Here is a 20,967-nt window from a genome sequence, read left to right on the forward strand (position 1 = left end):
TCCCCTATAGGGCCTGTTTAAACTGAGCAAGAACGGTGCGGGATTCCACAGCGGAGAGCTCCACAGCAGAATTCCTCAGTGTGAATGGGGCCCTAGACTCCAAACCTGAAGAGCCTTGCATAGCAGGTCTACTGTCAGCCTTTTGCTTTGTGCAGTTGTGAAGATGCACCTCATTTATCAAGTTCTTCAAAAGCAAAGCAAACTAATTGTCTGCAAAATCAAAGCAGGGACACAATTTCAAAAATACACAAGGGAACTTCTACACTGCAAATTCTAAAACACAAAGGAAACACCGCAAACCAACCTGTGTATGCACAGTGAGAGAGGAACATCAAATGTTCTGTAGTAGAATCTTCCTACATTTTTAAAGGGGTATTCCAGCAATGCATTAAAATAAAAAAGCAAGCATACTCACCTGCTCCAATCCCTCACCACTGACCACAGTGCACTCATCTCGGTTGCTCCAGCGCTGGCACTCCAGTCTGCCCCCTCCCACTGCATACTTACCTTGTTGATGCGCTCTCCCTGCTCTAATGATGCTGTTCTAAATACACTAGATGCAATCATTGAGGCTAATATGTGTTCAGAACAATATGAGGAGAACTGGGAGAGCAAGTAGACCGGGGCAGACCTGAGCACTGATGCCGGGGCAGGTGAGTACAGTGTAGTTTAAAGCCCTAGCAGGCAACAGTTGTTTTTTTTTTTTTTTTTTTTAGGACAACTCTTGCCTTTATTACCTTCAAGACATATGGACATTGGAAAGAGGGTGCACTGCTCAGCACCACCCTCTATGGGCCAAAAAAGCGATGAGGTCCAGCCACACATAACAAGGAAAACCATTCTTTTGAATGGCTATCCTATAATGTAAGATTTATGTTGTGGTGGTCATGCAGAGGGAATGAGGGCCAGAACCAGCTTCGCACAGCAATGGCAGCTAATCTATTACTATAGTAGAAGCTAAACCCAAGTCTTGATTTTAAAAAAGTTTTGTTTATCCCCCCACTCCAGTTCCCAAAAGAGTTTGTCTCAGTTTCAAAACGGTGAAAAGCTAAAAACTTCTGGTCTCCAAAAGCAATGTTTATTACCATCCATATAGGTCCCAGGACAACAAACTCTCTACTTGGGTGTGTCTGAAAGTAGACACCACCTTCATAATAACAACTTATAAAGAAAAGATTCCATATAAGACATGCAATAATAAGTAATGGTAATCAAGACAATAAAATCATGCAATGACTTTCACAGTGAAAAAAAAACATGGTCATGCTTCAATGGATGCAGCAACAGCACAATGGCAATAGGCTTCACAGCGAACACACTGCTTACCGGCTCAGATGACTTGAGCATAGATAAAGGCTGTGAAAAAGGTTAATGTGTTATGGAGGTTATCATCAATGTTCACATGTTAGCTATAGTCAGTAGTTATTTTTTGTCAAACAAGTTCTACACCTTGCTGGTAGCAATAGCCATGCTAAGTATATATACTACATACAAAAAGGGATATGTGACTTGCAAGTGAAATTTTTGGAAAAAATGTAAAAAGTTCACGCTACAGTGATATTATATCATGAAAATAAGCCATTTAACCCCTTTAGGACTGGCTAATTTTTACTTTTGCACTTTAGTTTTTTCCTCCTTTTGTTTAAAAGGCCATAGCGCTTGTATTTTTTTTACCTACAGACTCACATGAATGCTTATTTTATGCGCCTCTAATTGTACTTTTCAAGGACAGACTTAATTTTTTCATAAAATATGCTGCCAAACCAGAATAAAATTATTTGCGCTGTGAAATTGAAAATAAACCACAATTTCTTTTTTATTTGAGGTGTTTTGTGTTTACACCATTCGCCCTATGGTAAAACTGACATGTTATCTGTGTTCCTCAAGTCAGTACGATTACGATAGGAAACTTGATGGCTTTTAAAAAAAATTAAACCTTTTTAAAAAACTAAATGTTCCTTAAAATTGCTCTATTACCATTCTTCTAATTGTTGGTCTATGGAGCTGTGTGAGGTGTCATTTTTTGTGCCTTGATCTGTAGTTACGTCCTGGGTCGTGAAAAGTTTAAGTAGTTGCATGCAATGGTGACCTCCTTAACTTTTGAATGCACATGTCCAACTTTACTTCCAATAACCTTTGCACGACTTGCTGTTATCTAACAAGTTGATTGTTAGGTGGTGGTGGAGGCGGTGTTACAGTGTGGGCAGGTGTGTCTAGCGATAGTGTTACAGTGTGGGTAGGTGTGTCTAACGATGGTGTTACAGTGTGGGCAGGTGTGTCTAACGATGGTCATACAGTGTGGGCAGGTGTGTCTAACGATGGTGTTACAGTGTGGGCAGGTGTGTCTAACGATGGTGTTACAGTGTGGGCAGGTGTGTCTAACGATGGTGTTACAGTGTGGGCAGGTGTGTCTAACGATAGTGTTACAGTGTGGGCAGGTGTGTCTAACGATGGTGTTACAGTGTGGGCAGGTGTGTCTAACGATAGTGTTACAGTGTGGGCAGGTGTGTCTAACGATGGTGTTACAGTGTGGGCAGGTGTGTCTAACGATGGTGTTACAGTGTGGGCAGGTGTGTCTAACGATGGTGTTACAGTGTGGGCAGGTGTGTCTAACGATGGTGTTACAGTGTGGGCAGGTGTGTCTAACGATGGTGTTACAGTGTGGGCAGGTGTGTCTAACGATGGTGTTACAGTGTGGGCAGGTGTGTCTAGTGATGGTGTTACAGTGTGGGCAGGTGTGTCTAGTCAACACAGAACTGTCCTACACTTTGTGAATGGTACAGTGACAAGCCCATACTACTTGTATAATGTCAGTAATCTAGTGATTGTGCCTCTGCATGAACAACACAGGCCTAATATCATGGTTATGGAGGACAATACTCCAGCTCATTGAGATGGCATCTTTAGGGAACGGCTGCTGGAGACTAGGTGTCCTCACATGGAGCAGCCTGCACTTTCTCCAGACCTGAATCCTATAGAAAACCTATGGGATCAGCTGAGTCACCATGTAGAGGCTCGTGTGGGATGCCATGCCTCAGCAGACAATAAGTCGAAGAGCATGAGATGTTTTTGTCAAGCTGTAATTGATCCTCAGGGTCACATGACAATTTAAAGAGATATTGACATTCTTTGTTTGGTTATGTCCACCACTGGTGTTGGCTTTTGTTTCAATAAATTGTTTTAAATGAGGAAATCACCATTGCTGCTTCTACCTAAATGCCTTACATTCATGCTATAACATCACTGTAGCGTGAAATTTTTAGATTTTCCATCAGATTTTCCATCAGATTTTCACCCACAAGCCAAATATTGCTAACTTTTTGTGAGAAGTATATGTGTATCAGTATAGAGTGTGTACTGTATATAGACCAATCAGCCACAACATTAAAACCAGGCGAAGTGAATAAACACTGATTATCTTACTACAATGGCAACTGCCAACAAGTGGGGTATATATGACGGCAACCGCACAGTTCTTGAAGTTCATGTATGTAAGGATCTGAGTGTGTCTTTGAAGTGTTCCTTCTATAATAGAAGTGGTCCAAGGAAAGACAACCAGTGAACCAACAAGGGTTATAGCCACCCCAGACTCACTGACTAAAGCGTGAAGGCTAAGCCTTCAGGTCCATTCCCACAGAATAGCTACAGAAGCATAAATGATTTTGGTGTTCTGGCTGATCAGTGTATATATGTATATTATAAGCATTAGGCTAAGTCACAATGCATTCCTGAAGTGGTTATCAAAGAGCATAAAAGATATTACTACCCCCCCCCCCCTGCTTTACCTCTACTTTGCCGTCATCACAGAAACTTTTAAGACAGGGGGAGTGGGTACTTTATCACAATCATCACGTGTGAGCGAAATGTGCAAGGTGATCAGTGACCGGACAATGTTTCCCCCACAAGCAATGACTGATGACTGTGTTATAGTAAACCCCCCTATTTTAGAAAATAAATATACTTTTGAGGTGACAGCAGGGTGAGGGTGGAGGGCCGGAAAGTGAGGAAAGGTAATATTTATTCTGTGCCCAAATAACTTAGATAACTATTTGTTGCTCTGTAATATAGGTCAATACACTCAGACATTCAAAATTGAAGAATAGGTTGAACCCCAACTTATGACCTAAGAGTGAAGGGAAGTCAAGGCACAGTGCACAGTTTTATTCTATTATAATTTGTATAGCCCAACATTCATTACAGCAATCTATAGAGGAAGTCACCTAAACCAGTGTGCCTTAAGTGTATGTCCTCAACAGATGTCCGGTGCAGATTTTTATTAAAGTATTGTATTGCCCTCCAAAAGTTACCCCTCACCCATATACACTTATTACGGAAAATATGGTGATGTCACTTCCTGGATAACATGGTGATGTCACTTCCTGGATAACATGGTGATGTCACTTCCTGGATAACATGGTGATGTCACAACCCGACTTCCAGAGCTGTGTGGGCTGTGGCTGCTGGGGAAGGTTATGGCAGAGGGATGCTCAGTGTCCCTCCAGTGCCCTGTGTCCCTCAGTGTCCCCCTGCCATCACCCTCTCCAGCAGCCACAGCCCGCACAGCTCTGGGAGTCCGGTTGTGACATCACTATTTTATCCAGGAAGTGAAGCTTTGAAGCAGTAGTAAGTATAGGGAAAAATACACTTTATAAGCATTTCCCATAATAAGTGTATATGGGTGATGGGTAACCTTTGGAGGGAAATACAATACTTTAATAAACATTTTGCTGGACTTCTCCTTTAAGTACCAACCACTCCTTCAGAATGTCCCAGAAACAACCTCACAGTGCATCAGCCACAATATCTCTATAAGAACTAGGCCCATTCTCACCTCTGCACAAGGGCTTCCATCTGTGACTGATGTTAGCCGTTCACATTCACACATTAGATGCAGTAACGTCCATATGTGTCAGTATCAGTTACAATGGAGATTCCAGCAGCATGATATTATAGCTGCCTCCCCATGGTATATAGTTAATTCTGAGAAATACAAGCTAGAACTAAAAAGATGGGGCTTAAACCATACTAGTCAATCAGGTGACTTTTTTAGCATAATCCTGTGTATACACATGAGGAAAAGTACTATATCTGGCCATTATTTATCTGGCATATGGCATTTTTAGCAGATTTCTGTGTCTTTTAGCTGTCTTTCTTTATGTCTTCTTCTTCACTCCCCATCTCATCTTCCTCCTCCCTCCCTCTATAGACTTATAATGTGATCACTGAGTTAGCTACAAGTCCTAACCAGTAAACACAGGTCGTTGCTAAGCTGATTCTGAGAGTAGACGTCAGTTTATCAGAAAGAGGGGGAGATACTTAAAAACAGGAGAAGGAAGAATTTTTGTCTTATAAGATATATTACAAAGTTTCCTTGCTTGTGCTATTGATCTGTGCAAAGTTTGTTGAAATGACATATTGTATTTAACTACAGAAGGTGCTGGGGTGGCATTCACACCTGGGTCCAAGAGACTGAATCACCTTTGCCACGAAAGAAGGCACCATCATTATAAAAGGTACATGGTAGACAAGGGGCTTTGTTACAGAATCTACAGGAGCTACAAGTTATATCTATGATTAAAATGTTTCCTTTCTTTAATGCTGATGACCTATCTTTAGGAGATCAAACAAGTGGCAGCCTGACTCCAAGAACCTCCACAATCAGCTGATCGAGGGGGGTACATCACTCCTGTTTTACATGTACCAAGAATGTACCATGTACCAGTTCATATTAATAATTTGGCTATAAAAGTAATTGTAAAATGTATATATTTATATAACACAGAGTATATATATATATATATATATATATATATATATATATATATATATATATATACTGTATTTCTATATATATATATATATATATATATATATATCCACCATATTATTAACTAAACATTAACTAAACTAAGCATGATAGTCTGTCCAATGCTACTAATAATTTTTTACTATGAAGTATCTCACCATATCCATGCAGACATTGTCCTTCTGCGATAGAACGACCGATAAATATATCGTTCCCAAAACATGCTCAGGATGCTGGGGGTCCTTTAAATGTAATGCAACGTCTTTTGGGCTGAAATACAAGAAGGAGAATAATAATGAGAAGAAGTGTTACACTGTGGTAATGATTAGTACTATGGTAGATGACTAATGAAAACTCTTCCTACTGAATTGCATATACCTTATTATTAGATCTTCTATCCTGACACAAACATATTATCCTTATTGTGTGCACTGCATGTCAAGCCCAAGCACAGCAACATAAACTAATATAATTTGCCTTGACACATTTCAACCTGGATTCTATAATTGATAGGAATACAGCATAGAAACAGGATACATACAAATATATATTTAGCCAGAGTTTTATCAGCGTCTACATCAGCAATACTTAGCCGACAAATGCTTATATTCCCTGGCGTCCCACAGCGGCACAAATGGGGTTTATTGCCCCTGTGTACTGGGCAGGACAAAAAGAAATTTTAATAGACAATGAAAGAAATAGCTCCTCCCCTCAGGAGTATAAATGAAGCATTGCCCCGGTACTTACTCAGTTTTATTTTTGTCCTGGTGTAGGGCAGGACTGACTGTTCTCCCCTCCCCCGGTCTTTTTCTTTCTGCAGTAATTGTGGACGGCGCGTGGAACGCAATCTGCGTTCCACTGCGCCGCGCCGCACCGGAAATGACGCGCATCGCGTAGTTCCGGTGACTAAGCGCATGCGCAGTTCGCCGGCAGGGACGCGATGTGCGTCATCAACTCCGGCCGGATGTAGGCCCTCGCTCGGGCTTATACAGTGCCTGGAACGCCATCCTAATTGCAGGTAAGCCTGGCTACGGTCGGTAATTCTGCTCGGAATCGCTACCTGTGTTGGTCGCTTCCCTTGTGGAGATACATCAAGTAGGTCTTGCTGGAGTCTAGGTTAGTAGGTTATAGAGCCTTGGCTAATTGTACTCCCTCCATAGCATGTCGTCTAGAGAATCATCTGGGAGAAAGAGTTCTGCTAAAAGGCAACATCTTGTCTGCAGAGAATGTGGTATGTGTGTTACTTTTTCCTCCCTCCGTTCTGCCACGAAGGAGGTATTGATTATCTGTATCTTTTCAGAGACACCTCTCCCTGATGATAGTGATTACACCACCTGTCTCTCCTGCCGTCCTAAGATTCAGGACAAGAATGAGCCTAATATCCAGGATGTGGTTATCTGGGTCAAGGATCTCATGCAGTAAGACTTCTGGAATAAGGTTGGAAAAAAATTACATTATTATTAGGAAGACACTTATAGTGTGTCTCTTAGGTCTTCCATGAAGGATATGCGTGAAACCATTAAGGGAGACATTGCTGCAATGATTCCTAAAAAGAGATCCAGAAGAGGTTATACTTCATCTCCGTCCGCATCTGGTGAAGACTATACCATCTTGGATGAGGTTCATTCCTCCCCCTCCCACAGAGAGGTGGATGAAAAGGAGGACAGATTTATATTTAATCCTGAAAAAATTTCTAGACTGCTAAGAGCTATTCAAATTGATAATCCTGTGGATTATGCTGAGATGCCAGGGTCCTCTAAGGGCCCCAAAGGTTTTTGTATTGATGAATTTGTCTCTGAATTGATTGATTCTGAATGGGATAAGTTAGATAAGGCCCCCCCTATTAGTAAGAGGTTTTGGTCCTTATTTCCTCTAAATGAGCAACAATCCAAAGGTTGGATTAATCCCCCAAAGGTAGATAGAGCCATCTCTAAGTTAAATCGTAATATTATGGTACCCTCTGAAGATGGGTCAAGCCTGAAGGATCCAATGGACCGCAGGATTGAAGCCACGCTTAAGAAAGCCTACAATACTGCGGCAGGTCAAACAGCTATTGCCGTTTCTAATCATGAGGTTTCAAAAACTCTAAAGAAATGGGTGTCAAAGATCCAGAATGATATAGATTCTGGTATCAGTAGAGATTCTATCCTAGATTCTTTTAAAAATCTCTCTCTAGCGGTAGATTATCTGTATGATTCTGCATCACATCAGGTAAGGCTGGGAGCCAGAGCCATGGCTCTGTCATCTGCATCCCGTAGGGCCTTGTGGTTACGTCCATGGTCGAGCGACAATCAGTCCAAATATAATGTCTGTAATTTAGAGTATACTCCAGGTAAACTTTTTGGAGCTGAACTAGATACACTTATGGAAGAGTTATCCGACAAAAAAGGTAAATCCTTACCTAGTGCTCGGAGTTCCTTTCGGAGGAGACAAGCTCGTTCCCCCCCCAGGAACAGACAGTATCGCTACAGAGGCAGAGGAAGAGGTTATGGCAACTATAGGAGAGGAGGTCAGACCAAGGGAGCCAAGTCTCCAAATAGAAAGAAGGAGTTCTGACGCCACCTCAGAGGTAGGGGGTCGCATTGCACAATTTCTCCCAGCTTGGGAAAGGGTTGTGTCCGATGTCTGGGTAATAAACATAATAAAAAGAGGTTATGTATTACCACTGCACCCCCTGCCTCCAGAACGTTTTCTTGTATCCTCCCGTTTTTCTCCCCAAAAACAGATCATTCTAGAGGATTCTATCCTACAGTTGGTCAAGATCAGAGCCCTGGAAGAGGTTCCTATGACGGAAAGAAAATCGGGAGTTTACTCACCGGTTTTTCTGGTTCCAAAGCCTTTAGGGAAATGGAGACTGATCATAGATCTGAGGTACGTGAATCAGTTTATGACAAAGAACAGATTCAGAATGGAGACAATAAAGTCGGTAAAATCACTTCTGAACAGAGGAGACTATATGGCGTCATTGGATCTCAGAGACGCATATTTCCATATTCCCATATTCGAAAACCACAGAAAGTTCCTGAGGATAGCCGTATACATCAAAGGTCGGTTACAACATTTTCAGTTCAGGGTTCTTCCCTTCGGGATTACATCTGCCCCCTTTGTTTTTACGAAGGTAGTAGCTGCTGTCGTTGCTCCTCTCAGGTTACAAGGGATATCTATTATCCCATACCTAGATGATTGGCTTCTCCTTGCAGAATCAGCCGAACGGCTAAGTCACAGTGTTATAGTGACATTGGAGTTTCTATCCTCTCTAGGATGGATAGTCAATTGGGAGAAGTCAGACCTGACCCCCTCATTGACCAAGAGATTTCTGGGGTTTATAATAGACTCGGAAGCTATGCAGCTTTTTCTAACCCCAGAAAGGAGAGGCAGAATCCAAGAAGGGTGCAGTTATCTGAGAGTGCCTCATCTAGTTACCCTCAGAACTCTGATGCGGTTTCTAGGTCTCCTTTCCTCCTCAGCGGAAGCAGTCCCCTGGGCCTTATGGCATATGAGAACTCTCCAATCAGAGGTTCTTCAAGCTTGGAACAGGAGACCATCAGGCCTAGAGAAAAAGATAAGATTATCTCTGGAAGCAAGAACTTCGCTCCGCTGGTGGTCTCGAGTAAAGGATGGACTCAGTCTAGAAGAACCTATTTGGAAGATCCTGACGACGGACGCTTCAGGCTCAGGATGGGGAGCACACCTAGGAGACCTAAACATTCAGGGCATCTGGTCACCCTTAGAAAGAACCCTCTCTTCAAACGAAAGAGAGCTAAAAGCCATTTACAAAGCCCTGCAACACTTTTCTCCTCACCTTCAGGGGATGGCGGTGAAAGTGAAGACGGACAACATGGCGTCAGTCTTTTATATCAACAAGCAGGGCGGCACCAGATCGAAACCTCTTCTGATAGAAGTAGGAAGGATCTTGGATTGGGCGGAGAAGAATATACATCGCATCATGGCAGTCCACATCAGAGGAACTCACAATATGTTAGCAGATCGTCTGAGCAGGCAGATGACGATCCCAGGAGAATGGTCCTTGAACAAAACAGTCTTCGATCAGTTAGTCGAAAGATGGGGTCGACCAGAGATAGACTTAATGGCAACAAGAATGAACACCAAGGTCCCAAGATTTTGCTCTCTATATCAAGCAGATCGCCCAGATTTCACGGATGCGATGTCAATAGAATGGAACTTCAACCTAGCCTATCTATTTCCGCCCACGGCCTCGATGATAGTGGTCATACCCTTTTGGCCAAAGAGGTCCTGGTTTGCCCAACTCATGTTAATGAGCCAGGGAGACTACTGGAAACTACCAATGATACACAATCTGGTGTCTCAGGGCACTCACTTGTGTCAGGACCTGGGGGCTCTCCATCTCACAGCTTGGAGATTGAAAGGTCCCTACTAAGAAGTAAAGGGTTTTCCAATAGAGTGTTGGAAACACTATCTCATACGAGAAGTGAAGCTACCAACAAGTCATACTCTAGAGTCAGAAGAGTTTTCCAATCTTGGTGCTCTTCTAGACAGAAGGACTCGACTAATCCTTCCACACCGGACATACTAGAGTTTCTACAAGAGGGATTTGATAAGGGCCTCTCTCCTAGTACCCTTAAAGTTCAATTAGCCGCCATGTCGGTTTTTCTACAGAAAAGACTTTTGCTAATTCCTGAGGTGAAAAACTTTGTTAAGGCTGTATCTCGTCTGCGCCCGAGAATATCCAGACCGGTGTGTCCATGGGATCTGTCTTTAGTCCTAAGGGTCCTGGCTGACCAGCCCTTCGAGCCTATTTCGGAAATCTCCCTTAAATTATTAACGTTAAAAACGGTTTTTCTGTTAGCTATCACATCAGCTAAAAGAGTTGGAGAATTACAGGCCCTATCCTCAACCGAGCCTTATACAACATTTTTTCCAGATAGGGTGCTCTTACGGTTTTTACCTACTTTCACCCCCAAAGTACCTACCTTCTCAAATCTTAATCAGTTAATTTCAATTCCTATTCTGTCCCAAGAGGCCATTTTGGAAGACAAGACGTTGGAAAAATTGGATATAGTGAGATGTCTGAAGGTATACCTACAGCGCACAGAACAGATCAGAACAACAGAGAATCTATTTATCTCCTTTGGAGGAAACAACAAGGGAAAGAAAGCTTCAAAACCTACACTCTCAAGATGGATTACAGAGTGTATTAACATGTGTTATTCACTCTCTGGCAGTGAACCTCCAGAATTCACGAAAGCACATTCCACACGGTCAGTGGCTTCCTCTTGGGCAGAAAAAGCTTTAATTCCGCTGGATCAGATTTGTCTATCTGCATCATGGTCTTCTCCCAAGACCTTCTTTAAATATTATAGGATTAGTTCCTTGTCTTCTCCTGTTTTCTCGTCTTCCGTCATACAGGCTGCGACGCAGACCTCCCGCCCTGTTGGGGTTAGTACTAGCTAAATCCCCATTTGTGCCGCTGTGGGACGCCAGGGAATTTAACATTATGTATGTTAATGTGTTTTCCCTAAGTCCCATCAGCGGCACAAGTCTCCCTCCCATTGGAATATTGTTAAGTCATGTTTGTAATTTCTTTTGTCTTTATAATAAAACTGAGTAAGTACCGGGGCAATGCTTCATTTATACTCCTGAGGGGAGGAGCTATTTCTTTCATTGTCTATTAAAATTTCTTTTTGTCCTGCCCAGTACACAGGGGCAATAAACCCTATTTGTGCCGCTGATGGGACTTAGGGAAAACACATTAACATACATAATGTTAAATTCTCATACAAGAGGCTGTTTCTTAAGAGAAACCCATCAGCAGAGTCCACCTCCATAAAAGTCTTAAAGGGGTTTTCCAGGATTAGAAAAACATGGCTGCTTCCTTCCAGAGACAGCATGACTCTTGTCTCCAGGTTGGGGTGTGGTTTTGCAATTCGGTTTATTCACTTTAAAGTGTCACTGTCGTTAAAATTTTCAAAATCTAAATCACAACAGTAGATGTAATATAAAAATAAAATATATACAGTGGTGCCTTGGATTACGAGTATAATTCGTTCCGGGACCGTGCTTGTAATCCAAATCCACTCTTAAACCAAAGCAAATTTTCCCATAAGAAATCATAGAAATGCAGACAATTGGATCCACACCCCAAAAATAATGATTTATTATTCTGAATAACATGTAAAACAGATGAAACAAACATTCAGAAACAGCTGAATATGTGATATTATAAGTTACTGTACAGTAATGGAGAGGATGGAAAACACAAGGACTGACAGAGACTGCAGGGAGCATGAAGGAATGAGCAGGACATATGTGCACACAGTATAACAGCACTCTCTGTCCGGGGAGAGAGGGGTTACAGCTATGGAGAGATTACCTCCACAGTCCTGTCCCCTGATGTAAGCCCCAGCCTAAAGTGGTTCTGCTATGATTTGGAAGGTGAGGGAGACTTCCTGGGTGAGAGTACAGTGCTGTAGACCCTGCTGTGCAGACCATGCCCCTCCACCGCTTGCGCTCCCACCCTCCCACCCAGCACAGGGAGCTCTTAAACCAAAGCAATACTCTTAAACCAAGTCACAATTTTGAAAAACTGTGAGCTCTTAAACCAAAACGCTCTTAAACCAAGTTACTCTTAAACCAAGGAACCACTGTATATATTTTTTTGTTATCATGGAAAACACGGCACTTCCTGTTTTCTCCGCCGGTGGTGCTGGCTGGGTTTTGGTGTGGCATTTTTGGGTCTGGTCCTGTGGCATGGGGGTTGCAGGGCCGTTCCATGGCCTCCCTTCCCTGACTGTGCACGCCTGCGGGGGTGGTGGTCGCTGACTGGCGCAGTGTGAACTTAGTGTAGGGACCCATGTGTATCAGATACCTGCACGCGGTACATGGGGCAGTGTGGCTTGATCAATTCACATACAGAATTCTGATGTTTTTTATGCAGCCAAGAGGTACTAGTATCAGCCATAGGTGTGAGGTGCAGCACTCTTTTTCTTCCCTGAACCGTACTTCCTGTTTTCTGACTTTTTTTTCTCTCAAAGAGTGAGAAAACAGGAAGTCCTGTGTATCCCAGTGCTCACAGAGAGAAGGCAGTCATGTGATTGATCGACACATTGAGCCGTGACTCTCTGTACTGGCCGGAATTCATGTGTTTAGTCTCTTTTTTTTAACCAACACAGAAAATCTGCCTTCAGGAGACTGGACCTGGATTTCTGGTAAGTTCAACTTTGATTTACAGCATGATATCAACAAAAATAAATAATGAATGTAAGTTGCAAACTTGTTTTATTTCACATCTACTGTTGATTTAGATTTTTAAAGTTACAGTAACAGGTACACTTTAATGAAATAGACTTGCAAAATACTGGAGTCAAGAGTGGTGCTGTTTCTGAAAGAAAGCAGCCATGTTTTTCTAAGTCTGGATAACCCCCTTAATACCGCTAAATGGTGCCTGGAAACAAGGTAAAACAGCCCTATTCTATGATAATCCAAGTCATGTGCCTTAGGCTAATGAATCTTTCAATGGGGGTATCCTAAGATCAAACATTATTCACAGACTACCACCTTTCACAAGGATGGAGGTCGGTTGTCACGCGACTGAATGAAGTGGCACTGCTGGTGCTCACAACCTGCTCTGTTAATCGTCTATGGAGTTTCAGAAGAGAGCTGAGCACCGAACTTGCACAAATTTCACCTATTTTATACTGGTGTAATGTGATGTGGCCACATAATATTATCTACATGGTGAGTCAAAAGTCTCAGGACACCATTTAATTCAGAAAGAAAAGGGAATATGATATATCTGAATACTCCAGCAAATAATTGGTGAGGGGGTCTATCTTTTAGGCTATGTCTGGAACAAGGCCTCCATCTTGAAAGCCGCCATACTGGATAACAGGCAAGTTTTTCTTAGAAAGGTGGTCATGTAGCATAATCAAAGAAGACCAAGATTATTGCAGAAATCGATTGCTGCAATCAGATTTACAATATCTTTTGTGGTTTACAAGTCATCAACACAGAAAGTTGCTTTGCGTTTAGCTTTAGCTCCGTGTTCAGCACCAGGGACAGTTGCAACAATACTAATGGTCCTTTTACACGGAACGATTTATCGTTCGAATCTGCACAATAACTCGTTCATTTTGATCTTTCAACATGTTTTCAAATCGTTGTTGATCGTTTGCAAAAAATTCCCAGATCGTTCCGTGTAAACATTCTTTCCACGATTTCACCTATGTGTGAGATAGGGTTAAGTGATCGCAAATAGATCGCATAACGATTTTTCCGTACAATGTATCGTTACGTCTAAACGCTGATCGTTATAAAAAAAAACATTGTTCATTCAAAATAATTAATCGTGCGATTGGGCGAATCATCGCTCTGTGTAAAACCACCATTAGGAACATTCCAAGTGATGCACAGCTATTTGACATGTTTAATGTGCTGTCTCTGGTGCTGAACACAGAGCTGAAATTGAACACAAAGCAACCTTCTGAGGGAGATTTATCAAAGGGTGTAAAATTTAGACTGGTGCAAACTGGCTCCAGCAACCAATCACAGACCCTCCTTCATTTTACCAGAGATGAAAGCTGAGCTGTGATTGGTTGCTGTGGGCAGTTTGCACCAGTCTTAATTTTACACCCTTTAATAAATCTCCCCCTCTGTGTTTATAACCTATAAATCACAAGAGATATGGCAAATCTGATGGTCTTTTGGTCTTCTTTGATATGCTACATGACACCTTCCCATTGGAAAAACTTGCCCTTGATCCAATATGGCCGCTTTCAAGATGGAAATTAGAAAAAGTGCTCATACATTTTTATGAGCAATCTTTCTAATTTATTCTCAACCTCTATTGGGGTACTTGACAGCTTGGGACACAAACCATCCTACACTGGTACGCTGCCACAATACACTGCTGTATTGCATTTATTTCATTGTAACCACCATGCTATTGACTTGGGGGTCTTTATTAGGCCCTCGACTGCCATCTTAACTGCTTGGAAAAAGGTAGACAGTGCTCCGTAGCAAGGTTCAGTGAGAAATAGGTTGGAGAACTATAACAGGTAACTCCCACCTGGTAGGGTTGTGCAGACCAAGGAGGCACAACTCTCAGTAGGGCGTGTGTTGGACCAAAGCCTCTACCGATATCCTCTAGGGATAAAATATGAGAAAACAACACCTTCCACCTTGTAACGGGTATAGCTGCCACAGGTCCACTGCTGTCGGATTTAATACAGCCATCCTAGCAGCCACTACTCAGGTCTTTAACTCAAAGCCGTATTAAATCCGACAGCAGTGGACCTGTGCCAGCTATACCCGTTATAAGGTGGAAGGTGTTTTCATCTTAACTTTTTTTTTTTTAATTGCTTGGCATTGCCAACAGTAAGCGGTATCCTGTAATTATTGGATCACCTCTTTAAGATGTTACTGGTAACATTCATGGTGGTCTCAGGTATATAAAAAAAAAGTGGATTAAGATAGTCCGAAAATAATGCCTAGGAGAGTGCAGGGATAAATGTTATCTGCTATGGGAGTTTGGGCCATTTGGAGGTTTAATGTTAGCACCTTTGGTGTTCCAGAAAAGCAAGGAATGTCAGAATCCCTGATGGTCTAGGGTGGTGAAGGGATTAATATTAGCATTACTAATAAGGTACAGCATGAATGAGGTTGATGTTTGCATTTCTGGTGGCCTAGGGTGTTCAAGGAGTGCAGGTGTAGAGCTTCATTTTAACTGGGTGAGGATAGGAATATGCAAACTAAAATTCATAATGACATTTAATTAACTGTATCTAGTATATACTGTATATATATATATATATATATATATATATATATATATATATATATATATATATCTCCACACACCCACACACACAAGGAATTCTGTTACCTTTGTAGTTCCAGTGTTGTAAGATCCAAAAATGCTGACCCCATAAAGTCATCTTGAAGTCCAAAGTCATAGTCAAATACCTGTTAAAGTTAATAAAAATGCTTATTAGTGGCTATAAATATAATAATAGATGATCAATGTGTTAGGTCTTAAAGGACAGGTGCAAATTAATTTACTATAAAAACAGAACCAACTTTGAAAATAGTTACTTATGCAGGCCTATGTGGTCTCATGGTGACAGACTACAAACAGTAAGTCTATATAGTGCAGCAGTCTTCCTCCCTTCCGTCTGTCCACTAAGTCTTACTAACAAGTCAATGTTGTGTAACAGTCATAAGCCATTGTCTGCTCTGCTACACTGACAAGAATGCTCAAAAACATTTTAATTGCACATATGTGTTTGTACTATATGTACTGTATGTAGGTTTGGTATACTCCTTTTTTATATAAGCTTTTTTATAAGGTTTTATGTGGCATTGCCTGTGCGTTTGGCTCTGTTCAAAATAGATATAACAGATACAATAAGGCCATGTTCACAAAATGTAAATTAAAGGAGAAGGCCTGGAAATTTTTTTATTAAAGTATTCTATTGCCCCCAAAAAGTTATACAAATCCCCAATATATACTTATTACGGGAAATGCTTATAAAGTGCTTTTCCCCCTGCACTTACTACTGCATCAAGGCTTCACTTCCTGTTCCAGGATAACATGGTGATGTCACGACCAGACTCCGAGAGCTGTGAAGGAGGACACTGAGGGACACAGGTCACTGGAGGGACACTGAGCATCCCCCTGCCATCATCCTCTCCAGCAGCCACAGCCCGCACAGCTCTGGGAGTCGGATCCTGACATCACCATCACACTCCATTGTGTGCAGCGGAGAATTCGGATGCTGGGGCACACAGGTGTGCCTGCATCCGAATTCATCAGAAGTGAAGTTCATCTGTCCGGTACTGCACGGCTGGTGTCTTACGCCATGTGAACATTACCTAAAGTGGTACTCCGTTTAAAACTTATATACAGTCATAAGTTAGCAAAAACATCACCAAATAGTCTTAAAAATATGTTGAACATAAAAACTAGATCTGAACAATAATGAATTATTACTAATTTTACTTAATTTTAATTCAATCTCTTTTTTTTTTTTTTTTTTTAACAAACCTACAGTACTTTATAGTGCAGTTTCTTTGAATGGTCACTAGATGGCAACATTTCCATAGGATTTAACCTGATTACTGCAGGGATGCTGAGTGTTCAGGCTTCTTGATTGTTACTTTGCAATTGGGAGCTGTTTATATTTGAACCTTAATTTCTGTTTCAAAATAGAGAAGAAGAGTAACTCCCTTTGGTTGGTCTGTGGATCACAATGTCCTGTCTTGACTAAGGTCAATAAAATAAAAAAGTTTGTCGCTGGAATGGAGATATATATATATATATATATATATATATATATATATATATATATATATATATAATATAGCTGATTATGATATATATGTATATATATATATATATATATATATATATATATGCCTGATAATGATTCTGGATTGAATCGAAAAGTTGTATGTACCTTGATGATGGAATAAACACTATTCACCTTTACTCCGGTGTGCTGCAGTCTCTTGCCGTTTCTACATTGGGGATCCTATGCCAAAGGACTTTCACTGCACAGCACCCACTGCTTTGGAATTGGATGTGCGGCTGCTACTCTGCTCGCTCTCTCTCTCTCTCTCTCTCTCTCTCTCTCTCTCTCTCTCTCTCTCTCTATATATATATATATATATATATATATATATATATATATATATATCTGTCCACTTCTATCCCCAGCATCCAGCTTCTGACTTGATAGCTTTGGGATCCATTAGAATAGATAGTGGCTGACACATCTTTACAGGAGCACTGATAGGGTTGGAAACCATCTGTATATTCCCAGACAGTCCATAAATTTTTTCCTTATCATTTCACAATTCAATATAAAGGCTACTAATGCCTCTACAGTATATTAGTCTTCTGGATTGAAGGCATGTATTACTTTATTTCTTTATGATTCGCTATAATTTCCCAGGATGTCCATAGAAATTACTTTAATTTTCCATGATCCTTTGATAATATGCCAGACTGGCATCTCTGTGCGGGGAACCCTGGCTATGGACTCCGTATAGTTGTGAAAGGGGGCGTAGTGAAAGGCTTGTAGGCCCTGAAGAAAAATTTCAGCATGCCCCCCCCCCCCAGTAGACACAGTCAGGGACAAATTGTTGTGCCACCATACCTGGGTGCTGTGTAATGGAGTGGAACCAATCGCTCTGCTCTGCATTACACAGATAGTGCCCAGGGGCAGGACAGGGAGCATAGGACTCCCCATCTCCTGCCAGGACTCAGCTATTCCCCTGCAATGGAATACAGGGAGAGCAGCCTGCAGGTTTTCTAAATGCAGTTCTCCTAAAACAGCCATTATTTTGGTAGCCAATTTAGGAGAACTGCAAAGTGACAGGATATGGTGAGGGGGGCTGACGGGACACCTTAGCGTACAGGCCCGGTGTGTTGCGATCCCTATAGCTATGCCATTGGTTGTGAAGAATTAGGGATGAGAAGTAGGATGGGGAGCAGTGACTGACACTGCTATCCAGTTGTGATTTGGTGGGGACAGGACTGTACAGGGACCACCCAGGACTTGTATGTTTTATCCAACTGTGTAAGTGTTGTGTTGTTCTGTATGACATTTTTAGTGGGATGAAATTGGCATAACTATGTAGAATGTGGCCCTCCATACATTTTATAGGACTATTGACGGTGGCCACAATTATGTAGATACATGTTTTCAATTCAAACTAAAATTTCCTGTGATAGGACTGCTCATACGTCTCTTGAGTGTTCATTTAGACATATGCATTGGATTTTCCTACATATACCTATGACTGAAGACTGAATGCCACTGTAGGGTAAACACTGCCCAATGGCCATAGGACCCTATATGGTAAGAAAACACATTGCACTATTTATGGTTGTTTTATTTTTTATTTTACTGTATACCTCTGAATTGAATAGTATTGTCAACTACATTATTCCAGTGTGAAAAAAAAGTATCCAGACACATTCTCTAGATTCCTATATTATTGTCCTTGCAAGATTCTATATGATTTTTGCAGAAAAATTTCTACTCAGAATGCAGTTTTTAGAAATTAGAGCTGGTCTAATACGGAGATCAAAAGATGCCAAGTAATCTGCAATTTCAATGAAAAGTAAGCAATCCAATTGTTCCAATTTATATTGGACTTGTAATTTCATAAACTGCCACTAGATGGCGCTCAAGTCATTATTTCTGGAAAGAATGTAAAGCATTTGCTGTGGGTTTACATACAGGAATGCATCCTACTCTATCTTGGGACCCTTTGTGCATCAATATATAGTTTTACAGAAGAATGTTAAGCACAATAAATTGTATAATATTGTATAATATATTGTATAATTAAATATACAGTTTTCTAATTAACTTTGTCAATTTTTTTAAGATCTCAGCCTGCACTTCAAACACATAAAATTTAGTCTAGGTCAAGTAGTGTAAAGGAACTTAACTCAACTCAAAAATCAACGGCCCCTTGCAGACTGCCTTGCCTCTGCTTCCCTGATTTGTCTCTACAGCTTGTGTAAGCTGCCCTCCATGCATGCTCTCCCTTCTCTGCACACTCTAGTCTGCTGTAAACACCTCTTCCACTGCCGCCTCTAACGCTAAGAGAATAGATAGCATATCTGATGGATTCATGTTATTTCTTTCTTAGTAGCAGCAAAATTCTAGCTGCTGCTGTTCCTGAGTTCCAAGTTTTTCTAAAAGCCGATCTATATCCAAGATGGCACCGGCCAGGAGATACATTGTTTCTCCCTAATCGGTCCCTTTAGGTACCTGCCCCCTTAGCTTTCTTTCCCATTGCTCCTCATTAGTAGGCTGCACAGTAAATGGGACAGTGCAAAAGTGTTCATAAGCTTTAAAGGGGAACTATCAGCAGATTAGACAAATCTAACCTGTTGATAGCCCCCTATAGCGCTGAGGATGAAGGTATATGTCTTACCGTCCTCCTCGGAACCAGTCCCGTCATGTTAGTCGGGTAAACTTTACTCCGGAGCACCCTTAGGTGCACTGCCACGTCATCCAGCCTCCTCCTTCCAATGATAATCAATGGAAGGGGCAGGCCAGATTATGCGGCAGCAGGGTCAGTTTTAGACTTAGGCTATGTTCACACTACGTAAAACTACGGCCGTAGTCCGAACCGCAAAACTACGGCCGTAGTTTTGAGGTTTATGCCTTGGCTGCAATATATACGAACTACGGTCGTACAATGCACACTACGTATCAGACAACGGCCGTAGTTTTCACGGCTCCGTGAAAAATGAACATGTCATTTATTTCCGGACGGAAATGTTCCAGCTACGGCCGTGGATTTCAATGCGGCCGCGGACTGAATATTTCTTTCTGCAAAATTAAACATGGTTTTGAAATAAAAAAATTTCTGTGTGGTTTATTGGGCTGGGCGCAGTATTCCAAATAAATGACTTGTTTCATCCCACTCAGAGACAAGCTAGAAAGCTAAATTATACAACGGATGTAGTCTCACGGCTAGCCCGTATGGCCATATTTCTACGGTCGTAGTTTTAGGCGCACACGTCCGGCCGGATGAAAACAACGGCCGTTAATTTACGTAGTGTGAACATAGCCTAAATGTGGCCCTGGGCAAAGTTGAAGGTGAGGCCCCAAATGCTGAAATATTGTAGCAACAATGGTACCTGTTGCTCGTGGTGGGTTCGGCCATCAGTGTAAGGTGCATGAAGTTCTCTGGACAGTTCTCTGAGATGATGTCAGTGGACGTGGGAGTCGGACGTGATGAAAAATCAATGCCCAACCTCTTTCTTCTCAGAGAGATAAGCCGCCATTAGATCTGTCTGGCTATGGCTTACCACCCATAGAGAACACAGGAACACTCAGCTGTGCCGAACATTCCTGTGTATGGGGAGGACGGGGCCGGATGGGAGAGATAATCGTCAGCTGAAGGATTGTTCAGGCAGCAGTTATTGGAAGTGTACAGCCACTTTAAGGGCCCTATTCCGGATAATTCCGGATAATTGAGCGCCAATCTGGTAGAATGGAGCTCGCTAAGAGAGCCTACTAAATTGTGCAGCAAATGTTATATATATATATATATATATATATATATATATATATATATCATTAGTGATGTCAGTGCAACCCTTGCTGTATATAGTAAACAATAAAGATATATACTAACTGATCGCGTTCCCCGAA

The 20,967-nt window shown here is 41.6% G+C and overlaps 1 protein-coding gene across 8 annotated transcripts in view; it reads right to left on the reverse strand.

The window, feature by feature from the left end:
* Positions 1–20,967, reverse strand: part of MCTP1 (multiple C2 and transmembrane domain containing 1) — a 528,068-nt gene that overhangs the window by 317,534 nt on the left and 189,567 nt on the right. For all 8 annotated transcript variants that reach the window (XM_069962927.1, XM_069962926.1, XM_069962934.1 and 5 more), the window contains exons 4-5: positions 15,669–15,748; positions 5,965–6,076 (exon numbers count right to left, since the gene is read on the reverse strand). In XM_069962927.1, the coding sequence (XP_069819028.1) occupies positions 5,965–6,076; positions 15,669–15,748 (192 nt within the window). The remainder of the gene's footprint in view (positions 1–5,964; positions 6,077–15,668; positions 15,749–20,967) is intronic.

This window comes from Dendropsophus ebraccatus, chromosome 3 (assembly GCF_027789765.1).
Source record: "Dendropsophus ebraccatus isolate aDenEbr1 chromosome 3, aDenEbr1.pat, whole genome shotgun sequence".
Classification (NCBI taxonomy): domain Eukaryota; kingdom Metazoa; phylum Chordata; class Amphibia; order Anura; family Hylidae; genus Dendropsophus; species Dendropsophus ebraccatus.